Below are 26259 nucleotides of genomic sequence, written 5' to 3'. Positions count from 1 at the left end.
TTTTTTTTTTTTTTTTTTTTTTTTTTTTTTTTTTTTTTTTTTTTTTTTTTAATGAAGATGTTGCTTGATTTGTTTCAGTTTGTTAGCCTGATGTTGGATTTATGGATTGATCTTGGTTGGATCTAGTGTTCTCTTGGAGTTAGCCGATCGATCAGTGTTATTTAGTTGGACTGCTTTGACTGAAATGGTCTTTTGATTCTCTAATTTATGCGTTCGAGCACTTGAAATATCGTTAGGCCTTGTTTAATTTGCGTTGTCTTTGTACGTGTAGATCTAGGGGTTTTCATCGGAATTCTATTTGTTATAGAGGGATAGTGAGAATGTAGATCAAGCTTGAGATACTGATATGCTTGTTTTCTTATTTTGAATGTATTTGGTATTTGGCGGCTTCAGCATGTCTGAGATTATTTATATTTTTCCATTGGGTTCTTATTTCTGAAAAGAAATATCACGGAACAAGTTCAATTGGCCAGCTTTCTGGTTTACAAGCATGAGCATAATGAGCAAAATAGGAAAAAGATGCTTGATTATTTAACTCTAAAATAGTGCTAAACTGCTAACTTGTTTTAAGTTCATGGTTGCTGTTTTATTTACGGGGGCTTCTGAGGTGACTAAGAAAGTTCATCCTGCTGTTATGTTTGAACCCAAATGTATATGCTTGTTACAATTTCCTTGGCTTATTGTGATGATATCTGTGAAGTAATAATCTGTGATCGTTATCTGTAATCTCATTGAGAATTTTGTACATTTAGATATATCATATATCATTTTCTGGGAATGCAAGAATAATGTTTTTGTATGTTCTTCATTTACTTTTTCTAACTCGAATCCATTTTCAAATTCCACATGGAATGGAATTTATTTTAGAATGATGAATCACAACTGTATTGTTAAAACAAAATATGGAATGATGGTACATATGATGTTATATTTTATATTCTTGGAATAACCATATTAGTGAAAATGTATTGTGTGTAGTGAAATACAAAATAGTTTTCTAATGTTAATAGCCATTGAAAATGTGATGCATAGGCATTTCGATTTTCTTGTTTGTATTATTATGAATCAAATTCAATTATGTTAAAATGTTCTTGGAAGAATTGAGTGAACTCATTGCTAAATTTGAAGATTGAATTACTTTGTGGACAATTTTCTTTCTTGTTGTGGATCAATTTACTTTTGGTTACTTGAGGATTTGTTCTATAGGCTGTACAGTTGTGAGTTCTAAATTACTTTACTCCGTGCTTTCAGATGTTCCATTTGATACCAACTCCACAGGGAAGCTTCTATGTGCTGAACGACATATTCCGATTGAACTATGCCTGAAGTTGAGAGTAAACTGTGGTATTGGGAGGCCTGAGATGTCAGGTCATTCAACCAGTTTGTTTATCACCTTTCAGTTTTTTGGACATTTCAAATTGGAACTTGGATTATATTTTATTGTGCTTATGCTTCAATGTGTGCCTATGCAAAGTCGAATTTCTTGATTGTTATTGAGTATTGATGAAATAGATGCTTTCTTCAAATTCAAGTGATTTGCTCATACTACTATATGCTATTATACCCGTCGTAAAAATCGAAACTTTGAACTTCTACAGCATGAAAATTGAAATATGAATGATAAAAAATTACAGACATTGTTATAATGCCTGAAAAATTACAAACAACTTGGGATCTTGATGATGCTACTACTGGATTTTGTGGTCATTCAAGTGAAAATCTGGTAGGTTCACATGAGGTAAGGCAGGCAGGCAATTCAGTAGCTTCAATCTTATGTTGTATTGCTGAAGTTGTGTTTCTTTTCAGAATTCTAGCCAGGTTCTTGAATGGGTTACTCAACCCATCTCTGAGCTTCAAAATAAAGGACACCTCAGAAACTTGCCAAGCAACGTTGAGGACAACCATGGCGGAAACAAGGCAGTGAGTTATGAAATTCTGCCTCTGCACTTCTTTTATCTCTTTCACTATCTCCTTCTCTGTTACGTTTTTCTGAATTATTTTATCATCCTGTTGGGAGTGCTTGCGCCGCCCCTGTTCTCTGGTTGATTCCACCTGTTCATGGTAGTGAAGAACGCCGATTAAGATGTTTTATTATATATGTCAGTTTCTGTGTTCTTCTGAAACAAACTGATCTAATCCCAGAAACCAGAGAGAGAGAGAGAGAGAGTAGAATTGATGAACTGTCTAACCTGAGAGAGTAATCGGGAGAGGAATTGCAGATCGTCGCCGCCGGAGCTCCGGTGAGAGGCGGTTCTGTTGTTGTTCTCTTCCATCAACCTTCGAATCGCAAGGCTGATGAGCTCCATCTCCTCCGCCGCCGCTTCCGCCATCCTCTGGTTTTCTTTACCCATTTTATTTTCTGCTTCTCCACCCTCCCCTCTCCGCTTCCTCCGGCAGCAGAGTCGTATCGTTTTCCTAGTGGAACGTCCTCCAATTGCTCTTTGACACGTGGTGGCTTTCGAATGGTTTGTTGTCACTCATTCCCTTCTTTGTTTTTTTTATTCATATTTAATATAATTCCTTACTAATTCAACATAAAATAAAGTAAAAGTTTTCATAAACTCTTTTATTTCAATAAATTAAAATTTTACATGAAAATTTAAAATTGCGAACAGTTTTTAAAATTTAAGATTATGATTATAATATTTATTTAAATTTAAGATGTAATTTAATGAAATTGAAAGTTTCTAATTAAAATGAATAGAAGGTGGTTCAGTTATTTTATACTTTTATGTAATTTGCTCATTTATTTTTAATATTTTATGTTGAGTACTAATTACAAATTAAAGAGCTCAATAATCAAAAGAATTCGATATTAGTTGGCCTGTCAATGTCCCGCATAATAAACCAAAAAGTCAAACTAAAAAGTCAAAAAAGTGAATTTGGAAAAGGATTTAAAATTCAAATTTGGCACCTCCTTTGACATATCTACGTCCCCCTTACGACACGGTCACGTTACTCATTCATTGCTGACATACCTATATCTTTTGTGACATGGTCACGGTACTCATTTCTCGATGACATACCTACATCTTTTGCGACATGGTCATGCTACTCATTTTTCGCTTCTAAGAGTAAAGGCTATCCCCACGTACCAACATGAGTTTCTTTATCGTCATTCACGTGGATTCTAGGAAATTTTCCGGTTTAAATTTGGAATTCCTATGATTGAGCCACCGAAATGAAGGTGGATAACGATTTTCAATTCTTTTGACCCTTTCTGAATCATCTCATCCAAAATTGTTTTTATTCGAACGTGGTATCATATTCGTCGTTTTTAAGATAATAGTAACACATTTACTTTATAAGATTTGTAGGTAATAGTAATTTTTGGTTATGGAAGTAATTGCTAAAACTCCATTCATTTTGGAACGACCCATCTTAGCCATTAGACGAGTCGAATAACACTAAATTCAATTAAGACAGAACACAAAATTGTGTTGATTATGGTTTTAAAATTTAAACTTGAAAATTTTGTTTATCGTATTCGTATTTTGTTTCAAAAATACCTTTAAACTTTTGAGAATGTTTCAAAAATATCTATAATATTTTTAAAGAATTCAACATTTAAAAAATATTCATAAAATTTTAAAAGTAACATTAACACCCTTTACTTAACACCTTTTACTGTCAACAGAAGATTTATAAAATTATTTTGACCATAAAAACACAATGTAATTAAAATAAATAATGACAAATTGCATTACATCATTTATGTAATTTAAAAATTAAATATCTAAAATTTTAATATAATTAAATTAAATGAATGAGACATTACCAAAAATAATAATTTTTTGGTTTTTTAGAATATAATAAGTTTTAGGTTTACATTATTTGTTTTAATATTAAAATTATCAATTTTCAATTTCACATTTATTTATTGAAAGAAAAAACAATTAATTTCATTAAATTATTGCTAGAAATACCAATTAAATAGCATAAAAATCCACCCACCTGCAATACTTTAAATAATTAATTTAATAAATAAATAACTTGGTCTATGTCTATCCTTTGACCTAATTTTATTATCTTTCACTCAATTATTGAACAATTAAATTAAAATAAATTTTAAAAAATTGGAATGAAAGAGACGGCGCACGAGAGAGGAGCCAAGGTAGAACGTTCATATGACCTAATAACGTAACTAATCCAGACTACCTAACTCAAACCATAAACGTTTGGTTGTGTTAGATCTTTTTCGAGTTGGGTTAGGTTAAATTTTTGGAAAATTGAAAAATTGAAAAATTCGGGTCACGGGTTAGCAGTTTTTTGGTCGGGTCAACCCGAAAATAGAGTTACAACCCTATCCTAGTTTTAAAATTATTATGAATATTAAGAATATTTGACATTTGTAACTAATGTGAGGGATGCACTCAAACTTATAAATATTTTATATTTAAATTTTTAAAATAATAATAATAATAAACAGTACGATAACCCAACTCAATCAGGGAAGGTTGGAGTGTGAACTCTATTTGAGTTGTTTGGGTCACCAACCCAACCAACCCAGCTCAATACGGGTTGTTCGGGTCAAGTACCCAACCAACTGAAATAATTTCTCCATCTCAATCCAACCCATATACATCCCTAAAACGAAGTATCGAGAGGATCGAGAACATAGAAAAAAACGATATTATAACGCAAACAAACACAATCCCACCTCGAGCAAAAGCGAGAAAACCCACTATACATACATTAAAACGACAACATCTTCATCAACATAAAGTCATTTTTAAAACGAAACGAAAAGAGAATTCACACGAATTTAGATCGAAAAGACGGGTAACGACAGAAAATGAGAATCAAAACCTGAAAAGAGAGGGAAAAGGAAGCCTATCAGATGTAGATATGGAGGTGGAGGACGAGGGTGAAGAGGCAGAAGAGGGCGAAGAAGATGAGGGAGTGAAGAAAAATGGAGGTGGCGCTGGTTTCAAAATTTCCGAACTCAATGAACTTTTCAGCGCCATGGACCTGAACCACCAGCCCTGGAGATAGCAGGATGAACAGAACCACGGCTACCACCACCGGCCCCCAATCCGCCATTGTTGCTTCTTTTCCTCTGCTTTCTCTCCCCCCTGTTTTTATTTGCCCCATCTACAAAACATGACAAAATCTTCCATTTTTTTTTTAAAAATTATTTTTATTGTTTAAAAGACCGAGCACGACTTGAAATGAATTTACTTTTTGGGTCGGTTTTTTAATTACGATTCGAGTCAACTAGCTGGTCTTCTTTGGCGACCGAGTGACGGGTAAGTAGTGATATTTAGAGTAGAAGATAAGGAAACACTTGAAAACCAAAGATTTGTAAAAGTATTTAGAGAATTGTATTATTAGAGTAAGAAATATGCGTATGGTTTGGTTTATTAGACGTGTTTATAGGGCTAAACACGTAATACTAATGGGTTTAACGAACCGACTAAAAGTTTCTTTATAATTAGTACATTTGGAATGAAAACTTTTAGCTACTATACGAGCCGTATAATAAACTTCATTATATAGCAAGGATGTTGGGTCTCGAAGTGAGTAGACTGTGAGATTCCAGATTAGTTGTAGAAGAGAACGAAACATTTTTTATAAAAGTGTGGAAACTTATTTTTAGGAAACGGGTTTTAAAAATCTCGCGGGAAAACCCGTAAGTGAAGGCCCAAAGAGACGATATATGCTATCAGTGGGTTTATGCCGTTACAAATACATTAGAAACAACCTTTCAAAAATACCCATAAATTTTTAGAAATAAATATCCGTAAATTTTTTAATAAAATTTTATATAGGTGAGGCTAATGTTATATTTAAAAGTTTAAAATATTTTTTAAATAATTTATTAATTATTTTAAAAAAAATATAGACAATATATGAAATATAAGTATTTTTATGATTTAATCTTTCATTAATTGTAATTTTTTTTATATTTAAGATTAATAATTAAAAAAGGCATGAATGTAATTATATGCATATAATAAATATTTTAACTTATTTAAAAAATATGAATATTTATTTTTTTAGTTTAAAAATATATTTTGTAATTTTATTTCTTTTTATAATATTTCCCTAAAATTAGAAGCTTCTTATTTGGGTCGGCTTTGATATTTTAAATTTGATGGCCGGCAGGAAAAGGCAAAACGCGACTGCACCATCGAAGCATCAACCACCAACCCCCACTGCTATAAGTGTGGCTCAAACTCAGCCATTTATGCTCTGCTCCCTCACCTCCGACGACTTCTCTTCCCTCCGGCGACCTCATTCATCCGCACAAAAATGGCTTCTCAAGTTCCTAGAATCAAGCTCGGATCTCAAGGCCTCGAAGTGTCCGCACAGGGGCTCGGCTGCATGGGCATGTCCGCCTTCTACGGCCCCCCCAAGCCTGACTCCGACATGATTGCTTTAATCCACCATGCCGTCGAACGCGGCATCACTCACCTCGATACTTCCGACGTCTATGGCCCATTCACCAACGAAATCCTCGTTGGAAAGGCTCTCAAGGGCGGCGTCAGAGATAAGGTTGAATTGGCCACCAAATTCGGTATTAGTTTTGCTGATGGCAAGAGGGAAATACGCGGAGATCCGGCCTATGTAAGAGCCGCTTGCGAGGCCAGTTTGAAGCGCCTCGATGTCGATTGCATCGATCTCTATTACCAGCATCGGATTGATAAGAGGGTTCCGATTGAAGTCACGGTTTGTTGCTTCTTCCTTCTACTCTGTTGCTGCTATGTTGTTTGGATTTGTATGATGAATCGTGTTGGTGTGAGTGGAGTATAACGAGTTCCTCTGGATTTGAATTGATTTTGCTCGCTTTCTATTATATACTGCGTTTTGGCATATTTGTCAGTAGGGATTGGGACCTAATGTTAGGTGAAAGTACTTTGACTTCTATGTCTTGATTTGGAAATGAAAACCCACATTTTGCCCTAAATTTCTGTCTCGAATTTGAAGGAGATCAAACACTCCTTCCCATTTCCAGAGATAACATTAATTGATAATGGACAAAGCCTCTGATCTTTCAAAAGCCTTCTCTTTCTTCCCAACCAATGTCAACCCATAGTGCAAAGAGATCTTAGGGTTTTCCTTTCCAACGTTTTCAATTTAATTTCTTGAATCATTACAATATCCGGACATTGCTTCTTGATAACACGTCCAATTGATTTTCATTTATTTACGAGCAAACTGTGAGGAAGGATGTTCTTTTCACATTCATCTCTACTGCACATCGAGCAGCTGATACACCGAACAGCGCAATGTGGAACTGAATTTCTTACATCAATGTCCTAACTCACGTCATCATCTGGTTATTCATTTGAGGGGATGTACTCTAACTAAGCTGTTCTAGTTAGTTCTGGTTGGATAAGTTTTAAACAACTTAAGTGTGAGATCCCACATTGGTTGGAAAACATTCCTTACAAGGGTGTGGAAACCTCTCCCTAGCATACACATTTTAAAACTTGAGGGGAACCTCGGAGGGGAAAGCCCAAAGAGGATAATATCGGCTAGTGGTGGCTTGAGCTGTTAATTGCACTAATGAGCATAAATTTGTGTACACCTCATTACTTTTATGTTTGAATGTGTAACAATTTTTACAAGTTGAGAAAGTTTTTCAGTCTTCAACTTCTCGTGATGACGTTTCCCCCTTTTGTCTATGGAAAGATTGGAGAGCTTAAGAAATTGGTGGAAGAAGGTAAACTGAAATACATAGGTCTATCTGAGGCTTCAGCTTCCACAATCAGAAGGGCACATGCTGTTCATCCAATAACAGCTGTGCAGCTTGAGTGGTCTTTGTGGTCAAGAGATGTTGAAGAAGAGATCATTCCTACTTGCAGGTGAGGATTTATTAATTCCAGTATCCACCTTTGTTCGATTGATTGTTGACCTCAATATTATTCTTTCAATTGTCAAAGGGAACTTGGCATTGGAATTGTGGCATACAGCCCTCTTGGACGAGGTTTCTTCTCATCTGGGCCCAAGCTTGTTGAAGGTCTCCAAAATAATGATTTCCGGAAGGTTTGCATCTAAATAGTAAATTGACTTTCATTTTATTTGAACGAATTTTAGTCGTTTATGCAATATAAGTTCAGATCATATAATTTTAAAGATGATCAAACTATTACATCAAGTTTTAATGGTTTGTCACTTGAATTCTCGGTAGATATTGATTTCTAAAGTCTTTCTATTTTGTTGGTTCCCTTTTCACCTTACATCGAACGCTGAAGCTTAAGTGTCAGGAACATGCTCTTCTAGTTAACTTCCAAGCTCAAGTTACTGAGATTCTGTTTCAATTGTCATTATTATTGTTTCTTTTTGCTGTATAGCATTTGCCACGGTTCCAAGGCGAAAATCTCGAGCACAATAAAACTGTATTTGAGAAGGTTAGCGCAATAGCAGAAAGAAAAGGGTGCACCTCATCGCAGCTGGCTCTGGCCTGGGTTCACCACCAAGGAAATGATGTGTGTCCAATTCCCGGAACGACTAAGATTGAAAATCTCAACCAGAACATTGGAGCTTTATCCGTTAAACTCACACCTGAAGAACTGGCCGAGCTCGAAGGCCTTGCTTCAGTTGATGCAGTCAAAGGCGATCGATATTCAAGCTCCCTGGCGACATGGAAGGACTCTGAGACACCACCCTTCTCTTCATGGAAAGCCTCTATCTAAGCTGCTTGGCATGGTATGGGCTTGTCATTGTGTTTTCAGAGTCTGCTGCCTGTGTGTTCTGTTATCGTTTTTCAATAAAAAGAATGTTACAACCATCTTTGATTCAGCTGAAAGTTGACCAAAATGCCATGATTTGTCAACTGTCACTGGGACGATGGTCTTGTGTGTACTGTACTCGAACATGAGAAATGTTTATGACAATTGAGTTTTAGCTTGGGATTTGTAGAAAGTTCGGTACATTCTTGGGAATCAATCAGAAAATGGTGTGATCTAGTAGGGATGCAAGTTGAACCCACATATTCATCGAAGAACAGTTAAAATACTTTTAGATTAAGTTCATACAAGAATCAAAGACAAATTGAGAAAGATACCACCAAGAATCTCTCACAAACAAGCAATAGAACACCAGAAAACTTGAACCAAAGGCATCATAATATCAAAACATCAGGAACTGATATCATAATTGCCATGTCTGTTTCATGTAAACCCAACCATTTCAAACTTTTTCAAGTTGATATCAGAAAAACCAACGCTAGGATCTTTACCTTCCTCAATCACCTTCCTTACCCTCTTCACTCTCTCAAGAATCCCTTTAACTGCAACATCAAAACCATCCTCAAAACGCTCTAATCTCGATCTGGGGTCTGCGTAAATCACCCTAGGAATCATCTTAACCACTTCATCTCTCATCTCCAAGATTTTCTTGCTTGAAATTCTCTCCAAAACCTCACTAACATTCACCTCTTTTGCTTTGATCTTGTTTGAAGGAATGAAAACAGAGTATCTCTGGTGATCCTTTGGAAAGTACCAATTGTACTGTCCATAAGCAGTTCCTGGGTGAAATAAAACAGGTATACACCCTGCTAAAATGGCATCAAACATTGATCTTCTTGTAAATGAATCCCCTGGTGGCTGCAAGCAGAAAACAGAGCTCATAAACGTGTTCATTACTGTAGCAGGGTCACTACATTTATTCTCTCCAGAGATACAGGCTAAAAAGAAGCAGTTCTTTGAAGCTTTGCACTGGTTTATGAGCTCCCCTCTAATGGAGGTTTCTTGTTTTGGCCTTGTTCCTCCGACAAAGGAGAAAAGGAATGGCCTTTTCTGTGTTGTAACCTTCCTCTGCCAGTCTATGATTTGGGAGTCCCTTGAAGGGTGGAAATCAGTGGGATATGGGATTGCTATATCATTGTTCCAATACGCTGTTTCTATTGTCAGCATTGTCGTGTTGTTGAGTTCTGGTAAAAACATGAGTTTTGAGCCCCAATCTGAGTCATTTTCGTCGTGTCTTCTGTAATCCCAAGCGATTCTTCCACCAATCAAGAAATGGTCTCTGCCCCACATGGCTTTCCACTCTGATCTTTGTGATAGCCATTTAGCCAATTCAATTGGCCCTTTGTCCCTTACAGAGATATTGAATCCCCATAGGTAAGGTCCAACATCAAGGCCTGCATAGAATGGCACAAAAATTGCTGCTGCTTTAGAGGAATCCTTTGTTAAGCACTTATATTGCTTCATTCTGTGATGAAATATGACTTCCAAGGAGAATTGGCTGGTGTAAAACCAGCCTTTGTTAGTCAAATCTTGCAGGGAATTGTTCTGAACTTCTGGGCCTAATCCCACGTTATGCCACACAAATTTGCAAACTTCAGACCATTTCATATGAGGTAATTTGCAGTTCTGTACCAAATCTTCATTGAATTTCTTGGGAAGATTATGAATGTAAATGAATTTCCCCTGGCATGATGAGTCCTCTGCTTTGGCTTTTCTGGTTCTTCCTCTGCCATGAACAGCTCTTTTTCTTGATCTTCTGGCTGGATTAGTAATGGAAGAGGAGCTGTTATGAGTTTCTATTGGTTTTTGGTCAATTGAGGAGCTCGGAATCAGAGCTTTAATGGCTTCTTCTGTTGGTTTTTGATCAATGCAGGGGTTGGGTGATGAAGAAATGGATGAGGAATTAGGGAAGTCATTGGTTAAGAAGGTGACTTCCTTTGTTCTTGATTCATACAAGGCAGAGTAATCAAAGAAGACAAATAAAGAGCACAAGATGAAGGAGATTAGTGCAACAGAAGAGATTGGATTGGTGCATTTTGGAACTATGATCTTCATTGTTCATCTGTTCTCAATGGAATCGTAACATACGCACTTACGAGCACAAGACAACTCTTAAACAAAATCACAACTTCGAGAGAGGGACACCTCCTTCGAACGAGTTCAGTAATACGGTATAGGAAGATATACGTCAAGCAACGATAACTATAGCGATCCTATGATGAACGAACGTCGAAGAAGGATCTCTTTTATAGTAAGGAAGAAGAGAATCTGCTAGAAAAGACTGCAACAAGAAGGAATGAAAAGGGTTATTTTTATTTTATTTGTTGTTCAAAGGGAGGAAGTGAATAAAGCCATACAAGGCAAAGTATTTAGGTCCTAAAATGAACATTCTAAACATATCCGTACAATTATTTCTTCTTTCCTTTTTTAATTCGATTGCTCGACAAACTTCCTTAAAATCGAATCATTATAGATTTAGCATCAATCGTAATATCTGAGAAGTTTCTAATTTGTTTCGTTTCGATTTTATCATATCTTAAAATATCTGTTAGTGTTATGCTTTTCGATTCTCATTATTAATTTATTTATTGTTCAATTCAATATCATCTGAGGCCATAATGGTTGAAAACACCGTTAATTATTTCAATATTCTAGCTGTATATGATGATTAACACGAGTATTATTTATTTATTATTATTTTTAATTTTGTTCTAACCATACGAGAGATTCAAATGAGATATACCATTAAAAAATAAAATATTTTAAATGTTAGATTCCAAAAAGATTATATTTTATTTGGAAATAAATGACTAAAATATTTTAAGAACCGTAAAAAATTTTGTTTTTTTTTTTTTTTTTCTTTTTTAAATGTTAAAAATGCAAAGACAATTAGGATGCTCGTTCAACAGAGGAATCCTTTTAATTTCGTAACGGTTTATTAACTTTAGAGAAGCAAGCGAACGACCATCAGTAAGCTGCTTCAATATCGGCACCATTCTTTATTTATCGTAGAAGAAGACGAAAGTGAACTCTTTTCGTGAGTAATAGGTATATTTACTTATTTTCTTACTCGACTTGTTGTACTCGTACGTATATTATTTATTATCATCAATTAGGGAAACTAAATCTCACCGTCCCACACTCATCCAAGAACCTATCATAACTTACTACAAAACTCGGGAAATTGTGGCTCTATTTGCCCAATTAAACTTAGAAGGTCGAAGAACGATCCTAACTCGTTTACTCGTGTACTAAGCAAGTCAATTATCTTAACAAAGTCCCAATAAAACACAATAGAACAGTCAAATGTCAACTTATTTTACTAGCTTATTCGTGCTTATTCAAGTCGACCCTACAAGTATGTTTACATAAGGAATCTGAAATGGATACTTACAATGTTCGAGAAGTTTTAGGTCTCAGATCTCCCCCTTTCCTCCCGCTCAATTAGTTCTTAAACAGCTCATCGTGCAGGGCTTCTGCTGGGCTCGCTATACCAAAAGAGAGAGAAATTTCATCCATCTCTTTCATTTTTTTCGCCTCCATGCCGCCACACGGGAGGGACCCGGAGATGTAAAAAAGGGATCCTATCAACTTGTTCCGACGTAGGATAGTAAGTTCATAGACTTAGTCTTACTTCAATGTCGAGAAACGAAAGAAGAATTCCATCTCTAAGTTTAATTCAAATGTAGCTCGATTGTTTTTGGGTGTGAAGTAGTGTTGTCTACTGAAAAACTTTATTTGGTGGCAAAAGATTAAAAAAAAAAAAAAAAAAAAAAAAAAATCCAAAAAGTCGTTTTTTTTCCCCTTTTCTAAATCAGTAAATCGTGTCAAAAATTTCTGGAAGGCTGCGGATTGATTTTGCGGTTCATAGCTCTCTCATCATCCGCTCCAGAAGGAAAAACAACGTCTAAGCACATGCGTCGCCTCAGACAGAGTGGACGGATTGGGATTTTGGGAAGCGTCTTTTCGCCTTTGGCTTCTAGCTCTGTCTTCTGTATGCTTATTGCTTGTCTTTTATATGAAAATTTTTGTATAATTATCATCAGTTTCGTAATTGTTGTTAAATTCAGTGGCTAAGGTGCGATTCATTGCCACATTCAGTCTGGAGATTGATTGATTGATTGCCTCATAATTAGAAAATATCTTCCATCCATTGCGAACTCGGAAGTACAATCTCGAGTTAACTCACTTTCTCTATCTCTGTTTCTGTTCTTTCTCGCTTGAAGCAATTAACTATGTTGGGTTTGGAATGCCTGCAGTGATATCAGTGGCACTTCGCTCCTTGGAGGAATAATGGGTTCTATTCGCGCTCCGCATTGTTCTATAACTTCTTCGCATATTCATTTGTGTAATAGGTTCCCATTCCCACGTACTTTGAATTGCCACCACCATCACCAGCTGCAGTGCCGTAAAAACCCTTTTCATTTGACTATTTTTTCCGAACCTGGGTGTCTTTCTTCTTTTTGTAATCATAATAGACAGGTCGTCAGTGGGGCTTCCTCTGCTTCTCAAGGAACTATCAGGTTAAGTGGGCTATCTTTTGAAGTGTTCTTTTATTGCTTCACCTGATTACTGCGATGATCACGAAATGGTGTTGGTTTTTAACAGGGAAGATGTAGAGCAAAGGATGACTGGGGAACTGGGAAGTGGCGGGAAGGTTCTTCTGAAGGTGAGGTTGGCTCACCAAGTTGAATTTGGGGAGTCTGTAGCAATTCTAGGGTCATCTGAAGACTTGGGCTCTTGGAAGAATTGTGTTCTTCTGAATTGGAGTGAGGATGGGTGGGTTTGCGATTTAGAGCTTAAAGGGGATGAGCGAGTCGAGTTCAAGTTCGTCATTGTGGGAAAGGATGGGAGTGTGTTGTGGGAATCTGGAGATAACCGGGTTCTCCATCTGCCTAAGATAGGGAAATTTAGCTCAGTTTATCAATGGAGTCAAACTGGTGAGGCTGTTGAAATGTTGCCTTTGGATGTTGAAGAGGTTAGTGAAGAAGATGAAATATTGCCTTTGGACGTAGAGGAGGTTAGTGAAGGAGATAAAATGTTGGCCTTGGATGTAGAGGAGATTAGTGAAGAAGATGAAATGTTGCCTTTGGATGTACAGGAGGATAGTGGAGGAGATAAGATGTTGACTTTGAATGTAGAGGAGGTTAGTGAAGGAGATAAGATGTTGCCTTTGGATGTAGAAGAGGTTAGTGAAGGAGATAAAATGTTGGCTTTGGGTGTCGAGGAGGTTAGTGGAGGAGATAAAATGTTGGCTTTGGGTGTCGAGGAGGTTAGTGGAGGAGATAAAATGTTGGCTTTGGGTGTCGAGGAGGTTAGTGAAGGAGATAAAAGGTTGGCTTTGGATGTAGAGGAGGTTAGTGAAGGAGATAAAATGTTGGCTTTGGATGTAGAGGAGGTTAGTGAAGGAGATAAAATGTTGGCTTTGGATGTAGAGGAGGTTAGTGAAGGAGATAAAATGTTGGCTTTGGATGTACAGGAGGTTAGCGAAGGAGATAAAATGTTGGCTTTGGATGTAGAGGAGGTTAGTGAAGGAGATCATTTGGATGTACGGGAGGTTAGTGAAGGAGATCAAATGTTGGCTTTGGATGTACAGGAGGTTAGTGAAGGAGATCAAATGTTGGCTTTGGATGTAGAGGAGGTTAGTGAAGGAGATAAAATGTTGGCTTTGGATGTAGAGGAGGTTAGTGAAGGAGATAAAATGTTGGCTTTGGATGTAGAGGAGGTTAGTGAAGGAGATAAAATGTTGGCTTTGGGTGTCGAGGAGGTTAGTGAAGGAGATAAAATGTTGGCTTTGGGTGTCGAGGAGGTTAGTGAAGGAGATAAAATGTTGGCTTTGGGTGTCGAGGAGGTTAGTGAAGGAGATAAAATGTTGGCTTTGGGTGTCGAGGAGGTTAGTGGAGGAGATAAAATGCTGCCTTTGGGTGTTGAGGAGGTTAGCGAAGGAGATAAAAGGTTGCCTTTGGATGTAGAGGAGGTTAGTGAAGGAGATAAAATGTTGGCTTTGGATGTAGAGGAGGTTAGTGAAGGAGATAAAATGTTGGCTTTGGATGTACAGGAGGTTAGTGAAGGAGATCAAATGTTGGCTTTGGATGTACGGGAGGTTAGTGAAGGAGATCAAATGTTGGCTTTGGATGTACAGGAGGTTAGTGAAGGAGATCAAATGTTGGCTTTGGATGTAGAGGAGGTTAGCGAAGGAGATAAAATGTTGGCTTCGGGTGTCGAGGAGGTTAGTGAAGGAGATAAAATGTTGGCTTTGGGTGTCGAGGAGGTTAGTGAAGGAGATAAAATGTTGGCTTTGGGTGTCGAGGAGGTTAGTGAAGGAGATCAAATGTTGGCTTTGGGTGTCGAGGAGGTTAGTGGAGGAGATAAAATGCTGCCTTTGGGTGTTGAGGAGGTTAGCGAAGGAGATAAAAGGTTGCCTTTGGATGTAGAGGAGGTTAGTGAAGGAGATAAAATGTTGCCTTGGGATGTAGAGAAGGTTAGTGAAGGAGATGAAATGTTGCCCCTGAAAGCAGAAGAGATTAATGGGGATGGAACGTCTCCTTTGGATGCAAAGGATTTCACTGAAGGAAATGAAACGTCGCCTTCGGATGCAAAGGAGATCGCTGAAGGAGATACAATCTTTCCCTCGGGTGCACTGGAGATCGCTGAAGGAGATACAACCTTGCCTTTGGATGCAAAGGAGATAAATGAAGGAGAAGAAACTTTGTCTTTTGATTCAAAGGGGATCGAAGAAGGAAATGAAACGTTGCCACTGGATGCAGAAGGGGTCAACAAAGGAGATGAAATGTTCCCTTTTGATGTGAGGGGGATCAACGAAGGAGATGAAAAGGACAGGGATGTTGAAGCTGGCAATGGCCCTTTGGTAGAAGATGAGGCCAGTCCTTTTGTTGGGCAGTGGAAAGGGAATCTGGTACACCCCAACCGGGAATCTGAGGGGATTTGGGACACTTCTGGTCTTGAGGGGTTAGCTCTACAGTTGGTAGAAGGAGATAAAAATGCCAGGAATTGGAGGAGAAAGGTATTTTAACAGACCCGTCTCTTTTTCTTCTTTATTTCGAGTTCGGCTGATAGATGTGTATGTCTGATGATCTTTATGCCTTTCTTTAGTCTATCTTGTTTTATTTCTTTGAAACCAACCTGGCTTCTAATGTAGTGTTGGATATGTGTCTGTTTACGTGTGTTTAATCAATTACAAAGAATGAGATTCTTACTTGTTAGAGTGCTTATCCTTTAGGCTCTGTAAACACATTAATTGCTGGTCCTATGTAGGAGCAAAGCCAAGTACAACATCCTTATGAACAACTTGTCAGCCTTGGGTACATTTTTAATGCTTTTATAAGTCATTTGATCTTGTAAGTCATTAGTTTAACTTTTGGGAAGTGTTGTTCGAGTGGTGACTAGATTATTAGGTTTAACTAGTAGGGAGCTCGCCGAGTCTAAAGGTCACCCACCTTTGAGTGGCTAAGGTACATATCTGTTCTTAAGAAGAGTGAGCCTTGTTATGTGATTGAAAATGAGACAAGACTATTTAATGCATTTGATAGCTATACTTCCCTTTGTGATTAACACTAATTAGGATGGCTTCTAGTAATTTCAATCGATTTATAGATAAGTGTCTCTTTCAAAAGAAAAAAGAAGAGAAAAGGTTCGTTTAAGCCGCTGACAGACTAGCTAATTCAGTATACCCAACGAAAAAAAGACCACTTTTTTTTACGAGAATAAAACAAAGGATCTTATTAACGAACTTTTAGTTAGTAGTCCAACCCTAATGAAGAGAAAAGAAAGTCATTTGATGTCCTTTTGGCTTTCAAATTTTAGCATGGATCAGAATTCACTATGTACTTCATTTTGACAAAATTATCAAAACCTATCCTCCTGATATATTCTCCAACTTTTACTTGTGCAGCTTGAAGTTGTGCGTGAATTATTAGTCGAAAATGTGCACGCTGAGGAGTGCCTGGAGTCATTGATATATTCTGCTATCTACCTTAAGGTTCTCTTCAATATCTTGTTTTAGTAATCATTTTTCTTATTCTGTACTCCTATATTCTCAAGATCGTTCTTGTTTAGTGGATAAATACAGGTCAAATCCCTTGTCTTGAAGATGGGGGTCATCACTGGCCAGATAGGCATGCTGAAACTTCTAGGATTATATTTCGCGAACTAGAACGATCGTTGTCCAAGAAAGATATTTCTCCCCAGGTAGTCTACTTCTACTACTAGCTTCTTTGTTTTGATCTCTTTTTTCAGCTAAAACTTGTTTTCTTTTCTTTTCACATTCAGGCATCTCTTATCGTCCGAAAAATTCATCCATGTTTGCCATCTTTTAAATCAGAATTTACTTCATCTGTTCCTTTAACACGTATACGAGATATTGCTCATCGGAACGATATCCCTCATGATCTCAAGGTAATGCTTTGAAGACCTCTCAATGTCAGAGTAAGATTTTTCTTTCACTAATGATTCCTATTGGATCATTGGAGAGTACAATTTATATGGTTTTTTTTATTGAAGTTTCATTTTTCAGCAAGAAATCAAACATACAATACAAAACAAGCTTCATCGCAATGCTGGTCCGGAGGACTTAATTGCCACAGAAGCAATGCTTACAAGGATAACCAAGAACCCCGGAGAATATAGTCAGGTCTTTATAGAGCAGTTCAAAATATTCTACCAAGAATTGAAAGATTTCTTCAATGCTGGGAGGTCAGATAAGGAATCCCATTACTTGCCTTTCTTCATCGCGTTTTTCTTAGATATTTATGTTTGATGTGCTGCATGTACTGTAATATATATATGAAATGTACTAGTTGGCATCTTTCTTTTCACTACATGCATTCAAGGTGCTTAGATTTCTGTCATCTATGGCTAAAATCGATGCAACGACACCAATTTGATAGGAGTTGGAAAATTGAAATGAAAATAGTATTAAATACTTGGAAGAAAATATAGTAAAATATCTTAAGAAATTCAAGGAACTTGGAGATCTCCCTCTTTGAGTATAACTCAAGCTTTAACAACTAAATTGTGAGATCCCACGTCGGTTGGGGAGGAGAACGAAGCATTTTTTATAAGGGTGTGGAAACCTCTCCCTAGTAGACGCGTTTTAAAAACCTTGATGGGAAGTCCAAAAGGGAAAGCCCAAAGAGGACAATATCTGCTAGCGGTGGGCTTGGGCCGTTACAAATGGTATTAGAGCCAGACATCGGGCGATGTGTCAGCAAGGGGGTTTGGATTGGGGGGTGGTCCCACATCGATTGGAGAAGGGAACGAGTGTCAGAGATGATGATGGGCTCCGCAAGGGGGTGGATTATGAGATCCCAAATTGGTTGGGGAGGATAACAATGCATTCTTTATAAGGGTGTGGAAACCTCTCTCTATCAAATGCGTTTTAAAAACCTTGAGGGGAAGCCCAAAAGGGAAAGTCTAAAGAGGACAATATCTGCTAGCGGTGGGCTTGGGTTGTTACATAAATTATTTTTGAAGAGCTTTCCCACTGATTGTGGTTTGCATATCTTCCATATCTTCTCCTTATCTCATGGATGTAATGGAGGACAACAATGTATTAGGAAGTTATGTCCAGTAACACATGTACAGAAATCAGACGATTTTTATTACAGAAAAGCTCAAGAGTGATCTGTGCCAAATCTTTGAGATCATATCTTTTATCATCAAGGCGGACTTTCACATTTACAGCCTAAGTAGTAATAAGAATGTTGTGCCTTTATAAGAATTCACATTATTTTTAGAATGGGAATGGGTATTCACCCCCCTTCTCTCTCTCTCTTATGCATTACTGTGATCTTGTATTGATATTAAATGCATGTACACCATTTGTTGACTGATAGGCTACATCTTCAATGCTCAATTTGTCAAATTAAAACTTGATGACTCATATGAAATTATTACAATCCTTGAGAATAGTTTTGTGACGGCCCAAGCACACTGCTAGCAGATATTGTCCTCTTTGGACTTTCCCTTTCGGGCTTCCCCTCAAGGCTTTAAAACGCGTCTGCTAGAGAAAGGTTTCCACACCCTTATGAAGGGTCTTTCATTCTCCTCCCCAACTAATGTGGGATATCATAATCCACCCCCCTTCAGGGCCCAGCGTCCTCGCTGGCACTCGTTCCTTTCTCCAATCGATGTGGGATCCCCACCAAATCCACTCCCTTCGGCGCCCAGCGTCCTTACTGGCACACCGCCTCATGTCTACCCCTCTTCGGGGAACAGTCTCCTCACTGGCACATTGCCCGGTACTTGGCTCTGATATCATTTGTAACGGCCCAAGCACACCGCTAGCAGATATTATCCTCTTTGGGCTTTCCTTTTTGGGCTTCCCCTCAAGGTTTTAAAACGTGTCTGCTAGGGAAAGGTTTCCACACCCTTATAAAGGGTATTTCGTTCTCCTCCCCAACCAATGTGGGATATCACAAAAGTTTTTTCATCCTGGGGCTAAGATGTCTTTTCACTTCTTTAAACAAGTTCGTTAAAATCCTGTAACATGTCTATGCTGAGTCAATTTATAGCGCAAATCCAATACCTATACTCTTTCTGCAAGTGAGAATTTTGTGCTATTTTCAGCCTTGCAGAACAACTTGAATCAATCAAGGAGTCTGTTGATGGACATGGCTTGTCGGCTCTTGCCTACTTCTTGGAGTGCAAAAAGGTGATATTTTGTCTTGTTAAATTTGTTTTTTAATAGGAAAGCCACATTTAATTCATGTTAAATTTGTTGATATTAATTTAATGAAATAAGTGATTAACTAAAATGCAATTATTAACTCTTGTTTAAGATACTATCAGTTGGAACATTATCTTCTCATATGCATATGAGCTTTCAATTCTGCAATTGGCAATTTCACAATAAAACTTAATAAATAAATACTTCTAGGAAGAATTCATTTTGGTTCTTGTGGTTCGAGTTTGGTTGCATTTGAGTCCCCGAGTTTTCATACTCGACATTTTAATCTACGAGGCTTAGAAAAATGGTAGTGGTCCTTGCTTTTAGTTTTACATTATTGTAGCTAATGGAAAGGTGATTAGATTTTTTTAAAAAAATTCTTAAGCCAACGTGACATTTGTAAATTAAATCTTTTCTTCTTTGTATTTTCTCTCTCTTCGTTTCTATTTCCTTTCTCATCCTCCCCCACAGCCACCAACCTCGTTGTTGCTGTCACCAGTCGTTGCCACCACTCTTTGGTCTGAAATGAGGGAGAGATCCCTCGTTTTGGATCGAAGGGAAGGCCACCAACCTCGTCGTCGCTGTCACCAATCATTGTCACCACTCTTTGATCTGAAATGAGGGAGAGATCCCTCGTTTTGGATCAAAGGGAAGGCCACCAACCTCGTCGTCGCTGTCACCAATCATTGTCACCACTCTTTGATCTGAAATGAGGGAGAGATCCCTTGTTTTGGATCAAAGGGAGTTGGCGATGATGAGCGACATCGACAAGGTTGGTTGAAGTGGAGAGGATGAGAAAGGAAAGAGAAGGATGGGTAGGGGAGAGAGAGAAGAGAAAGAAGGAAATTTTAAAAAATGGTATCAAAATATTTATTTTTATTTGAGTTTAAAAAATTAAAAGATATTATTTAATAAAGAAAAGTCATGTCAACTTAAGAAAATATAATAAAAGAATATTCAATCAACTTTCTATTAGTAATGGGAAGTTGATGGCAGGGACCAAAAAAACCAGTTTCCCTAAGCTTAGGGATCAAAACGTTGGGTTTGAAACTCATAGAAAAATTGTATTTTTTCCATACTTTTCTATTGACATTGTTTCTTGTAATTCAAGGATATTGATGAAAAGGTTCAGATTGCTTAATAGGCCTTGGTCGTATGGTATTTTATTTCCAGAACTTGGATGCTGCAGATGAGTTGGGAAGTTCTTTCCAAAATCAAGGCACTGACCTGGTTTTGAAAACCATTCAATCATTGAATGCTTTGAGAGAAATACTCATAAGAGGTCTTGAAAGTGGCTTGAGAAATGATGCTTCTGATACAGCAATAGCCATGCGACAAAAAGTAAGCCAATTGAAAGTATTTATTTATAAAATCAATCAAGTTAGGATTCAAACATCTCTTATTTTCCACCCTTTTGTGCACGTGCAGTGGCGTCTTTGTGAGATCGGGCTTGAGGACTATTTGTTTGTTCTTCTTAGCAGGTACATATTTTTCAGGCTTCCTACAGCCTTTTTTCTTGTCTTTTGTAGAGGCCTACAGTACATAGCGAATCGAATTGCTTGTAAAGCATTTATGTTATAGAGTTCCCTAGGAAATATGTGAAGTGGCGAGCCTGTTTATACTACATAACTTTTACTCACTCGACCGGACTCGGAGATAAGGTTGACTGTAGTTGGAAGAGGCAGTAGAGTCTTACAAGTGAAAACTTTTTGTTGTTTTTAAGCATAGGTATCTTTTGGATCTTTTTCCCTGTTTAGGCCATCCTAATTTCTTGAAAGTTGTGAAAGCATTTTAGGGAAACATTTTGATGTTAGCTCCAGGAAGCTACAAACTGAAAATTGATTTACTTAAAGCTTAAAGTTGAGTTATTCCGATGGTCTTTAATTATCACTGATGTTATTAGATTTATAAATGTGATGGAGGCAACAAGGGGTGGTGATATGCTGGTAGAAAATGTGAAGTCAAAGAATGTAAGCTCTTGGAATGATCCACTGGATGCCCTTATTTTTGGTACTCATCAGCTGGGCTTATCTGGTTGGAAGCCAAAAGAGTGTGTGACTATCGTAAATGAGATTCGTGCTTGGAAGGAGAGAGGTCTCGCTGAAAGGGAAGGTAATTGTTGTCTTTAGCATAACATAAAAAAAGAATGGGTTTCTTCTTTCTGCATAAAATTAACAAGATCAGAAATAGACTTATTGTTTATTTATTTATTTGTTATTGGGAAAAAGAAATACTTCGGTATAGTTATGCCTCCCTCTTTGCAAATTAGGAAGGTCTTTTGTAAACACCCCTTTGTAAATTTCAATCATCAATGAAATTGTCTTTTATAAAATAAATAAATAAATAAATAAATATATATATATATATATATATATATATATATATATATATTCGACAAATAAGTACAAAAAGAAGTTTTGAACACTTTAGTTTAAGTGTTCCAACAAGGGTTGATCATATATCTACACGTGTCTGACGTCTTTACTGTGCTTAGCAAATGTGCAATTGTAACGGCCCAAGTCCACCGCTAGCAGATATTGTCCTTTTTTAGCTTTCCCTTTTGGGCTTACCCTCAAGGTTTTTAAAACGCATCTACTAGGGAGAGGTTTCCACATCCTTATAAAAGGTGTTTTGTTGGTTGGGGGATATCACAACAATGCATATCCAACTAGTGTCTGGCACAAATTTTATTTGTTCAAATGTTGGATATGTATTTGTTGTGCTTAACCAAGTTCTAACACACGTCTAACAAATATGGGTGTCCTATTTATATTATGTAGGACTCTTTACCCATATTAAGGTGTTCATGCTTAGTAGCTCTAAATCAATTGCATTTCTATGACTGACTTGATTTATATGCTTAGCTAACCACCACATGAATTTGTTATTTTTCTTATCAAGGAAGTGAAGATGGCCAAACTATTTGGGGATTGAGGCTTAAGGCTACTCTTGATAGAACAAGGAGGCTGACTGAGGAATATTCTGAAGCGCTTCTTCAAATATTCCCTGAGAAAGTTAAGGTATGAATACATCAGTTTATCATAAACACGACAATAACTACTTAATGAGATGGTAATGTGCTGAACCATGAACTCAACCAATCTATTTCTGTGTGGTTTTGCGGGCAAAAGTAAATTTATAAATAGCTATAGTTTCTGTGGAAATATCATCCGTCTAAATACAACCTTGGTCTTAGACTGCTGTAGAGGATTATATGGTTCTTCTTGTCTTGTGCATGACGTAACGTAGAATCTGTAATTGGCGTTCATTTCAGATGCTTGGAAAAGCGTTTGGGATCCCTGAAAACAGTGTGAGAACATATACTGAAGCTGAAATTCGTGCTAGGTATAACGGTTTGGGTAATTTTATTCTATTCCTCTTTATTACCGTTTGTCGACCATGAGTTGATGCTGAAGTCTGTCGGGAAACTCTAGCGTAATTTTTCAGGTATCAAAGCTATGCACGATTCTTTTGAAAGCAATCAGAACCGCACTTGGATCGCAGGGTTGGGATGTTCTTGTGCCAGGATCTGTTGAAGGAACATTTGTTCAGGTGCTCGTGTTTATTTGTTTCACGAGAATTAAGTATTTGAAGTGAAATGAAGTTCGTAAAGAAGTTGAGCGAGGCTCGTCACAAACATTGCAATCTATCTATCATTTTAACACGTTAAAACACGTCTATGCTGGAAATTGCACATAACTTTGCCTGCAACCCAAATATTATGTAATTGTGAGTATTTCTTCAGGTTGAGAGGATTGTCCCAGGGTCTCTTCCAACATCCATAGAAGGGCCTGTTATTCTTATGGTTAACAAAGCCGATGGCGATGAAGAGGTTCAAAGCTAAATATCCCTTTCACTTACCCTATTTATGGCGTCGATATCGTTTTGCACCTCTTTCTTATGATATTGATGGTATTAGAATGCTACTCCATGAAGGAAAATAAAATAAAATGTTGTTAAAGTTGATGATTTGCAGATAACAGCTGCTGGGAGCAACATAACAGGAGTTGTGCTACTACAGGAACTACCTCATTTATCTCATCTTGGTGTAAGGGCTCGACAAGTAAGTGCAGCCTCTCTAAAATAGTGTCTTTTTCAAACGCCGTTGTACAGTATCAACGATAATGCGTGTCGACTTTGTAGGAAAAAGTTGTATTTGTTACATGTGAGGACGACGAAAGAACTTCTGTTCTGCAGAAACTTCTGGGGAATTTTGTGAGGTTGTATGGTTTTTGGTTCATGTTCTTATTCATGGTGATTGTAGGGTGATGCTTAACGAAGTGTTACGTTTTTTGTTGAGATGTGTAGGATGGAAGCATCGGCAACTTCTGTTCATATATATCCTCCATCAGATACAAGCACTGATAATTTTCCTGCCAGAACTGCTCCAGATGAGTACGTGTTTAGTTTTGAAAAGTCCAGTATGCAAGACCCCTTATTACCTGCCTCTGGAGCTCCATACCCGACACAGGTGTCGTATAATGTAGTCAAATCGTTCCTCAATGACGTTTGGACATTGGACATGTCTTCCTTTTTTTTTCATCTCTCAGTATATATCGATTTTTCTCTATATTAGTGATGGTTGAACTTTTGTCTAGGGAATTTCTTCTGGAGTGGTACCGCTTGCTGATGCAGATGCTCGAATTGCAGGAGCAAAAGCTGCAGTTTGTGGTCGTTTGGCTTCTTTGGCTGCCATCTCTGATAAAGGTAAATTTTGGATCAATCTTTTTCCCTTAAGTTTGTCTGTGAAGAAACTAGGTTTGAGTTGTAATATTCCACCTGAAATGAACCGGTATGAAGTCCTAACATAGGCAGCCATGCATAAGGAAAATTTCTGTTAATTACATCATGAAAGTATATGAACTTCTTAGAAAAATTCGCGCTTGTCCCATTGTGAGATCCCACATCAGTTGGAAAGGGGAACGAAACCTTCCTTTTGAAAGTGTGGAAACCTTTCCCTAGTAGACGTGTTTTAAAACTTAGAGGGGAAGCCTGCAAAGGAAAGCCCAAAGAGGACAATATCTGCTAACAGTAGGCTTGAGCTATTACAAATGGTATTAGAGCTAGGCACTAGGCGGTGTGCCAGCGAGGACATTGGGCCCCCAAGGGGAATGGATTGTAAGATCCTACGTTGATTGGAGAGGAGAACAAAACATTTCTTATAAAGGTGTGGAAACCTCTCCCTAGTAGACCCGTTTTAAAACCTTGAGGGGAAGCTTGAAAGGAAAAGTCCAAAGAGGACAATATCTGCTGGCTGTGGGCTTAGGCTGTTACAATGGTATTAGAGCCAGACATCGGGCAGTGTGCTAACGAGGACGTTGGCCCCCTAATGGGGTGGAGTGTGAGATCCCACATCAATTGTAGAGGGAACGAAGCATTCTTTATAAGGACGTGGAAACCTCTCTCTAGCAGACGCGTTTTAAAACCTTGAGAGGAAGCCCAGAAGGGAAAACCCAAAGAAGACAATATCTGCTAGCGGTGGGCTTGGGCTATTACACCCATAGTCTTAGAGCTTAGACTCTCGAGACATCAAAGGTTTTCCTTATTTGCTCCACCAAAGATGAAGCGAATGGATTTCTATTCCGTTAATTGTCATTTTCGACGAGCTGGGCTAAATTTCATTCCAAACTAAAATATAAAACATTCTGTTAATTATTATTATTATTTCAATTCCAGCTCTTTATTATATTACACATAACCAGACGTTGGTTGGCAGGTTTTACAAGTCTACAGATTCCAGCTGCATTTCGAGTTCCTGCAGGTGCAGTGATTCCATTTGGTTCTATGGAATTAGCACTCACTCAAACTAATTCCATGGAAAAGTTCATATCTATTCTGGAACAAATCGAAACAGCAAAAGTAGGAGTGGAACTAGATGAACTTTGCAAACAACTCCATGACTTGGTGTCTTCTCTGCAATTGACACAAGACATAATTGATAGTTTAGGGACAATATTTCCTGAAGATGCACGCTTAATCGTCCGTTCGAGTGCAAATCTCGAGGATTTGGCTGGCATGTCAGCTGCTGGACTTTACGAGTCAATTCCAAATGTAAGTTTGAGAGATCCAACTGTTTTTAGAAACGCTGTTAGCAAAGTATGGGCGTCGTTGTACACTCGAAGAGCAGTTCTAAGCAGACGAGCTGCTGGAGTACCTCAGAAGGATGCTTTAATGGCAGTACTGGTACAAGAAATGCTTTCTCCTGAATTGTCATTTGTTCTGCACACATACAGCCCAACCAACCAAAATGGCAAGTATGTTGAGGCTGAAATTGCCTGTGGACTTGGCGAAACTCTGGCTTCTAGCACCCGTGGCACGCCGTGGCGACTTTCGTTCGGGAAGTTTGATGGTTTAGTACAAACACTGGCCTTTGCAAACTTCAGTGAAGAACTAAGAGTTCTTGCTGCTTGTCCTGCTGATGGTCAAATGGCACGTTTTACTGTAGATTACAGTAAAAAGCCATTGTCTATCGACCCGAAATTTCGTGAGCAGCTAGGTCGACGTCTTTGCTCTGTTGGGTATTTCTTGGAATGCAAGTTTGCCTGCCCACAGGATGTCGAAGGCTGCGTCGTCGGGGATGACATTTATATTGTTCAAGCACGCCCGCAGCCATTGTAGAACGTTCAATGTTTTTAATGGCCAAGTTCTTGGAGGCCGATGAAACGGTGAAGATAGAAAATATCATTCTGTCTAGGCCTAAATGTATATCGTTAATCTTAGTATAAATGATTTAACTAAAGTTATTCTTTGGTTCGAGCTGGCCGAGGAAATAATGTCACTCAATCATTATCAAATCGACTACATTCTTTTTTTTTTTTTTTTTTTTTTTTTTTTTTTTTTTTTTTTTTTTTTTTTTTTTTTTTTTTTTTTTTTTTT

At 37.7% G+C, this 26259-nt stretch overlaps 5 protein-coding genes across 23 annotated transcripts in view; 3 read left to right on the top strand and 2 right to left on the bottom strand.

The window, feature by feature from the left end:
- Window positions 1-1537, top strand: part of LOC111457934 (nuclear transport factor 2B) — a 2372-nt gene extending 835 nt beyond the window's left edge. The window contains exon 2 of the mRNA XM_023100384.1: window positions 1252-1537. Coding sequence (XP_022956152.1) covers window positions 1252-1326 — 75 coding nt within the window. The 3' untranslated portion in view covers window positions 1327-1537. The remainder of the gene's footprint in view (window positions 1-1251) is intronic.
- Window positions 1538-1680: 143 nt separating this feature from the next.
- On the bottom strand, window positions 1681-2524 carry LOC111457933. Its single transcript, XM_023100383.1, has 2 exons — window positions 2190-2524; window positions 1681-2052 (listed from the first exon to the last, which is right to left on the bottom strand). The coding sequence occupies exons 1-2, from the start codon at window positions 2349-2351 to the stop codon at window positions 1705-1707; spliced, it is 510 nt and encodes a 169-aa protein (XP_022956151.1). The 5' UTR covers window positions 2352-2524; the 3' UTR covers window positions 1681-1704.
- Window positions 2525-6118: 3594 nt separating this feature from the next.
- Window positions 6119-8863, top strand: LOC111457529 (probable aldo-keto reductase 2). Its single transcript, XM_023099779.1, has 4 exons — window positions 6119-6672; window positions 7639-7811; window positions 7890-7992; window positions 8301-8863. Exons 1-4 carry the CDS (start codon window positions 6256-6258, stop codon window positions 8640-8642), a joined length of 1035 nt encoding a protein of 344 aa, XP_022955547.1. The 5' UTR covers window positions 6119-6255; the 3' UTR covers window positions 8643-8863.
- Window positions 8864-8947: 84 nt separating this feature from the next.
- Window positions 8948-11131, bottom strand: LOC111457526 (probable xyloglucan galactosyltransferase GT14). Its single transcript, XM_023099776.1, has one exon. It carries the CDS (start codon window positions 10749-10751, stop codon window positions 9120-9122), a length of 1632 nt encoding a protein of 543 aa, XP_022955544.1. The 5' UTR covers window positions 10752-11131; the 3' UTR covers window positions 8948-9119.
- A 1375-nt stretch (window positions 11132-12506) lies between these two features.
- On the top strand, window positions 12507-26177 carry LOC111457522 (phosphoglucan, water dikinase, chloroplastic-like). Of its 19 annotated transcripts, XM_023099767.1 has the most exons (22): window positions 12510-13219; window positions 13305-14220; window positions 14254-14903; window positions 15114-15153; window positions 15196-15720; window positions 16609-16695; window positions 16773-16904; window positions 16986-17111; window positions 17230-17408; window positions 19284-19368; window positions 20557-20724; window positions 20812-20864; window positions 21287-21495; window positions 22285-22403; window positions 22658-22728; window positions 22818-22935; window positions 23129-23215; window positions 23360-23446; window positions 23527-23603; window positions 23692-23866; window positions 23982-24090; window positions 25100-26177. In XM_023099767.1, the coding sequence occupies exons 1-22, from the start codon at window positions 12990-12992 to the stop codon at window positions 25999-26001; spliced, it is 5145 nt and encodes a 1714-aa protein (XP_022955535.1). In that variant the 5' UTR covers window positions 12510-12989; the 3' UTR covers window positions 26002-26177. The 19 variants fall into 19 exon arrangements, with proteins under 19 accessions (XP_022955540.1, XP_022955538.1, XP_022955537.1 ...); XM_023099760.1 differs by having other exon boundaries at window positions 12509-13219; window positions 14254-15153; XM_023099756.1 differs by having other exon boundaries at window positions 12510-12690; window positions 12956-13219; window positions 14254-15720.
- The last annotated feature ends 82 nt before the right edge of the window (window positions 26178-26259 follow it).

The sequence above is a fragment of the Cucurbita moschata genome, unplaced genomic scaffold (genome assembly GCF_002738365.1).
Source record: "Cucurbita moschata cultivar Rifu unplaced genomic scaffold, Cmos_1.0 Cmo_Scf00020, whole genome shotgun sequence".
NCBI classification, from domain to species: Eukaryota; Viridiplantae; Streptophyta; class Magnoliopsida; order Cucurbitales; family Cucurbitaceae; genus Cucurbita; species Cucurbita moschata.
This window is presented reverse-complemented; position numbering and strand designations above follow the sequence as displayed.

Coding starts and splice junctions, on each gene's coding strand:
- LOC111457933 (XM_023100383.1), bottom strand. CDS start 2,351: ATGGGTAAAGAAAACCAGAGGATGGCGGAAGCGGCGGCGGAGGAGATG. Junction 2,053..2,189: donor TCTCCCGATTACTCTCTCAG/GTTAGACAGTTC, acceptor TACCATGAACAG/GTGGAATCAACCAGAGAACA.
- LOC111457529 (XM_023099779.1), top strand. CDS start 6,256: ATGGCTTCTCAAGTTCCTAGAATCAAGCTCGGATCTCAAGGCCTCGAA. Junction 6,673..7,638: donor GGGTTCCGATTGAAGTCACG/GTTTGTTGCTTC, acceptor GTCTATGGAAAG/ATTGGAGAGCTTAAGAAATT. Junction 7,812..7,889: donor GAGATCATTCCTACTTGCAG/GTGAGGATTTAT, acceptor CAATTGTCAAAG/GGAACTTGGCATTGGAATTG.
- LOC111457526 (XM_023099776.1), bottom strand. CDS start 10,751: ATGAAGATCATAGTTCCAAAATGCACCAATCCAATCTCTTCTGTTGCA.
- LOC111457522 (XM_023099756.1), top strand. CDS start 12,990: ATGGGTTCTATTCGCGCTCCGCATTGTTCTATAACTTCTTCGCATATT. Junction 15,721..16,608: donor CCAGGAATTGGAGGAGAAAG/GTATTTTAACAG, acceptor TTACTTGTGCAG/CTTGAAGTTGTGCGTGAATT. Junction 20,865..21,286: donor TTGTTTGTTCTTCTTAGCAG/GTACATATTTTT, acceptor TGATGTTATTAG/ATTTATAAATGTGATGGAGG.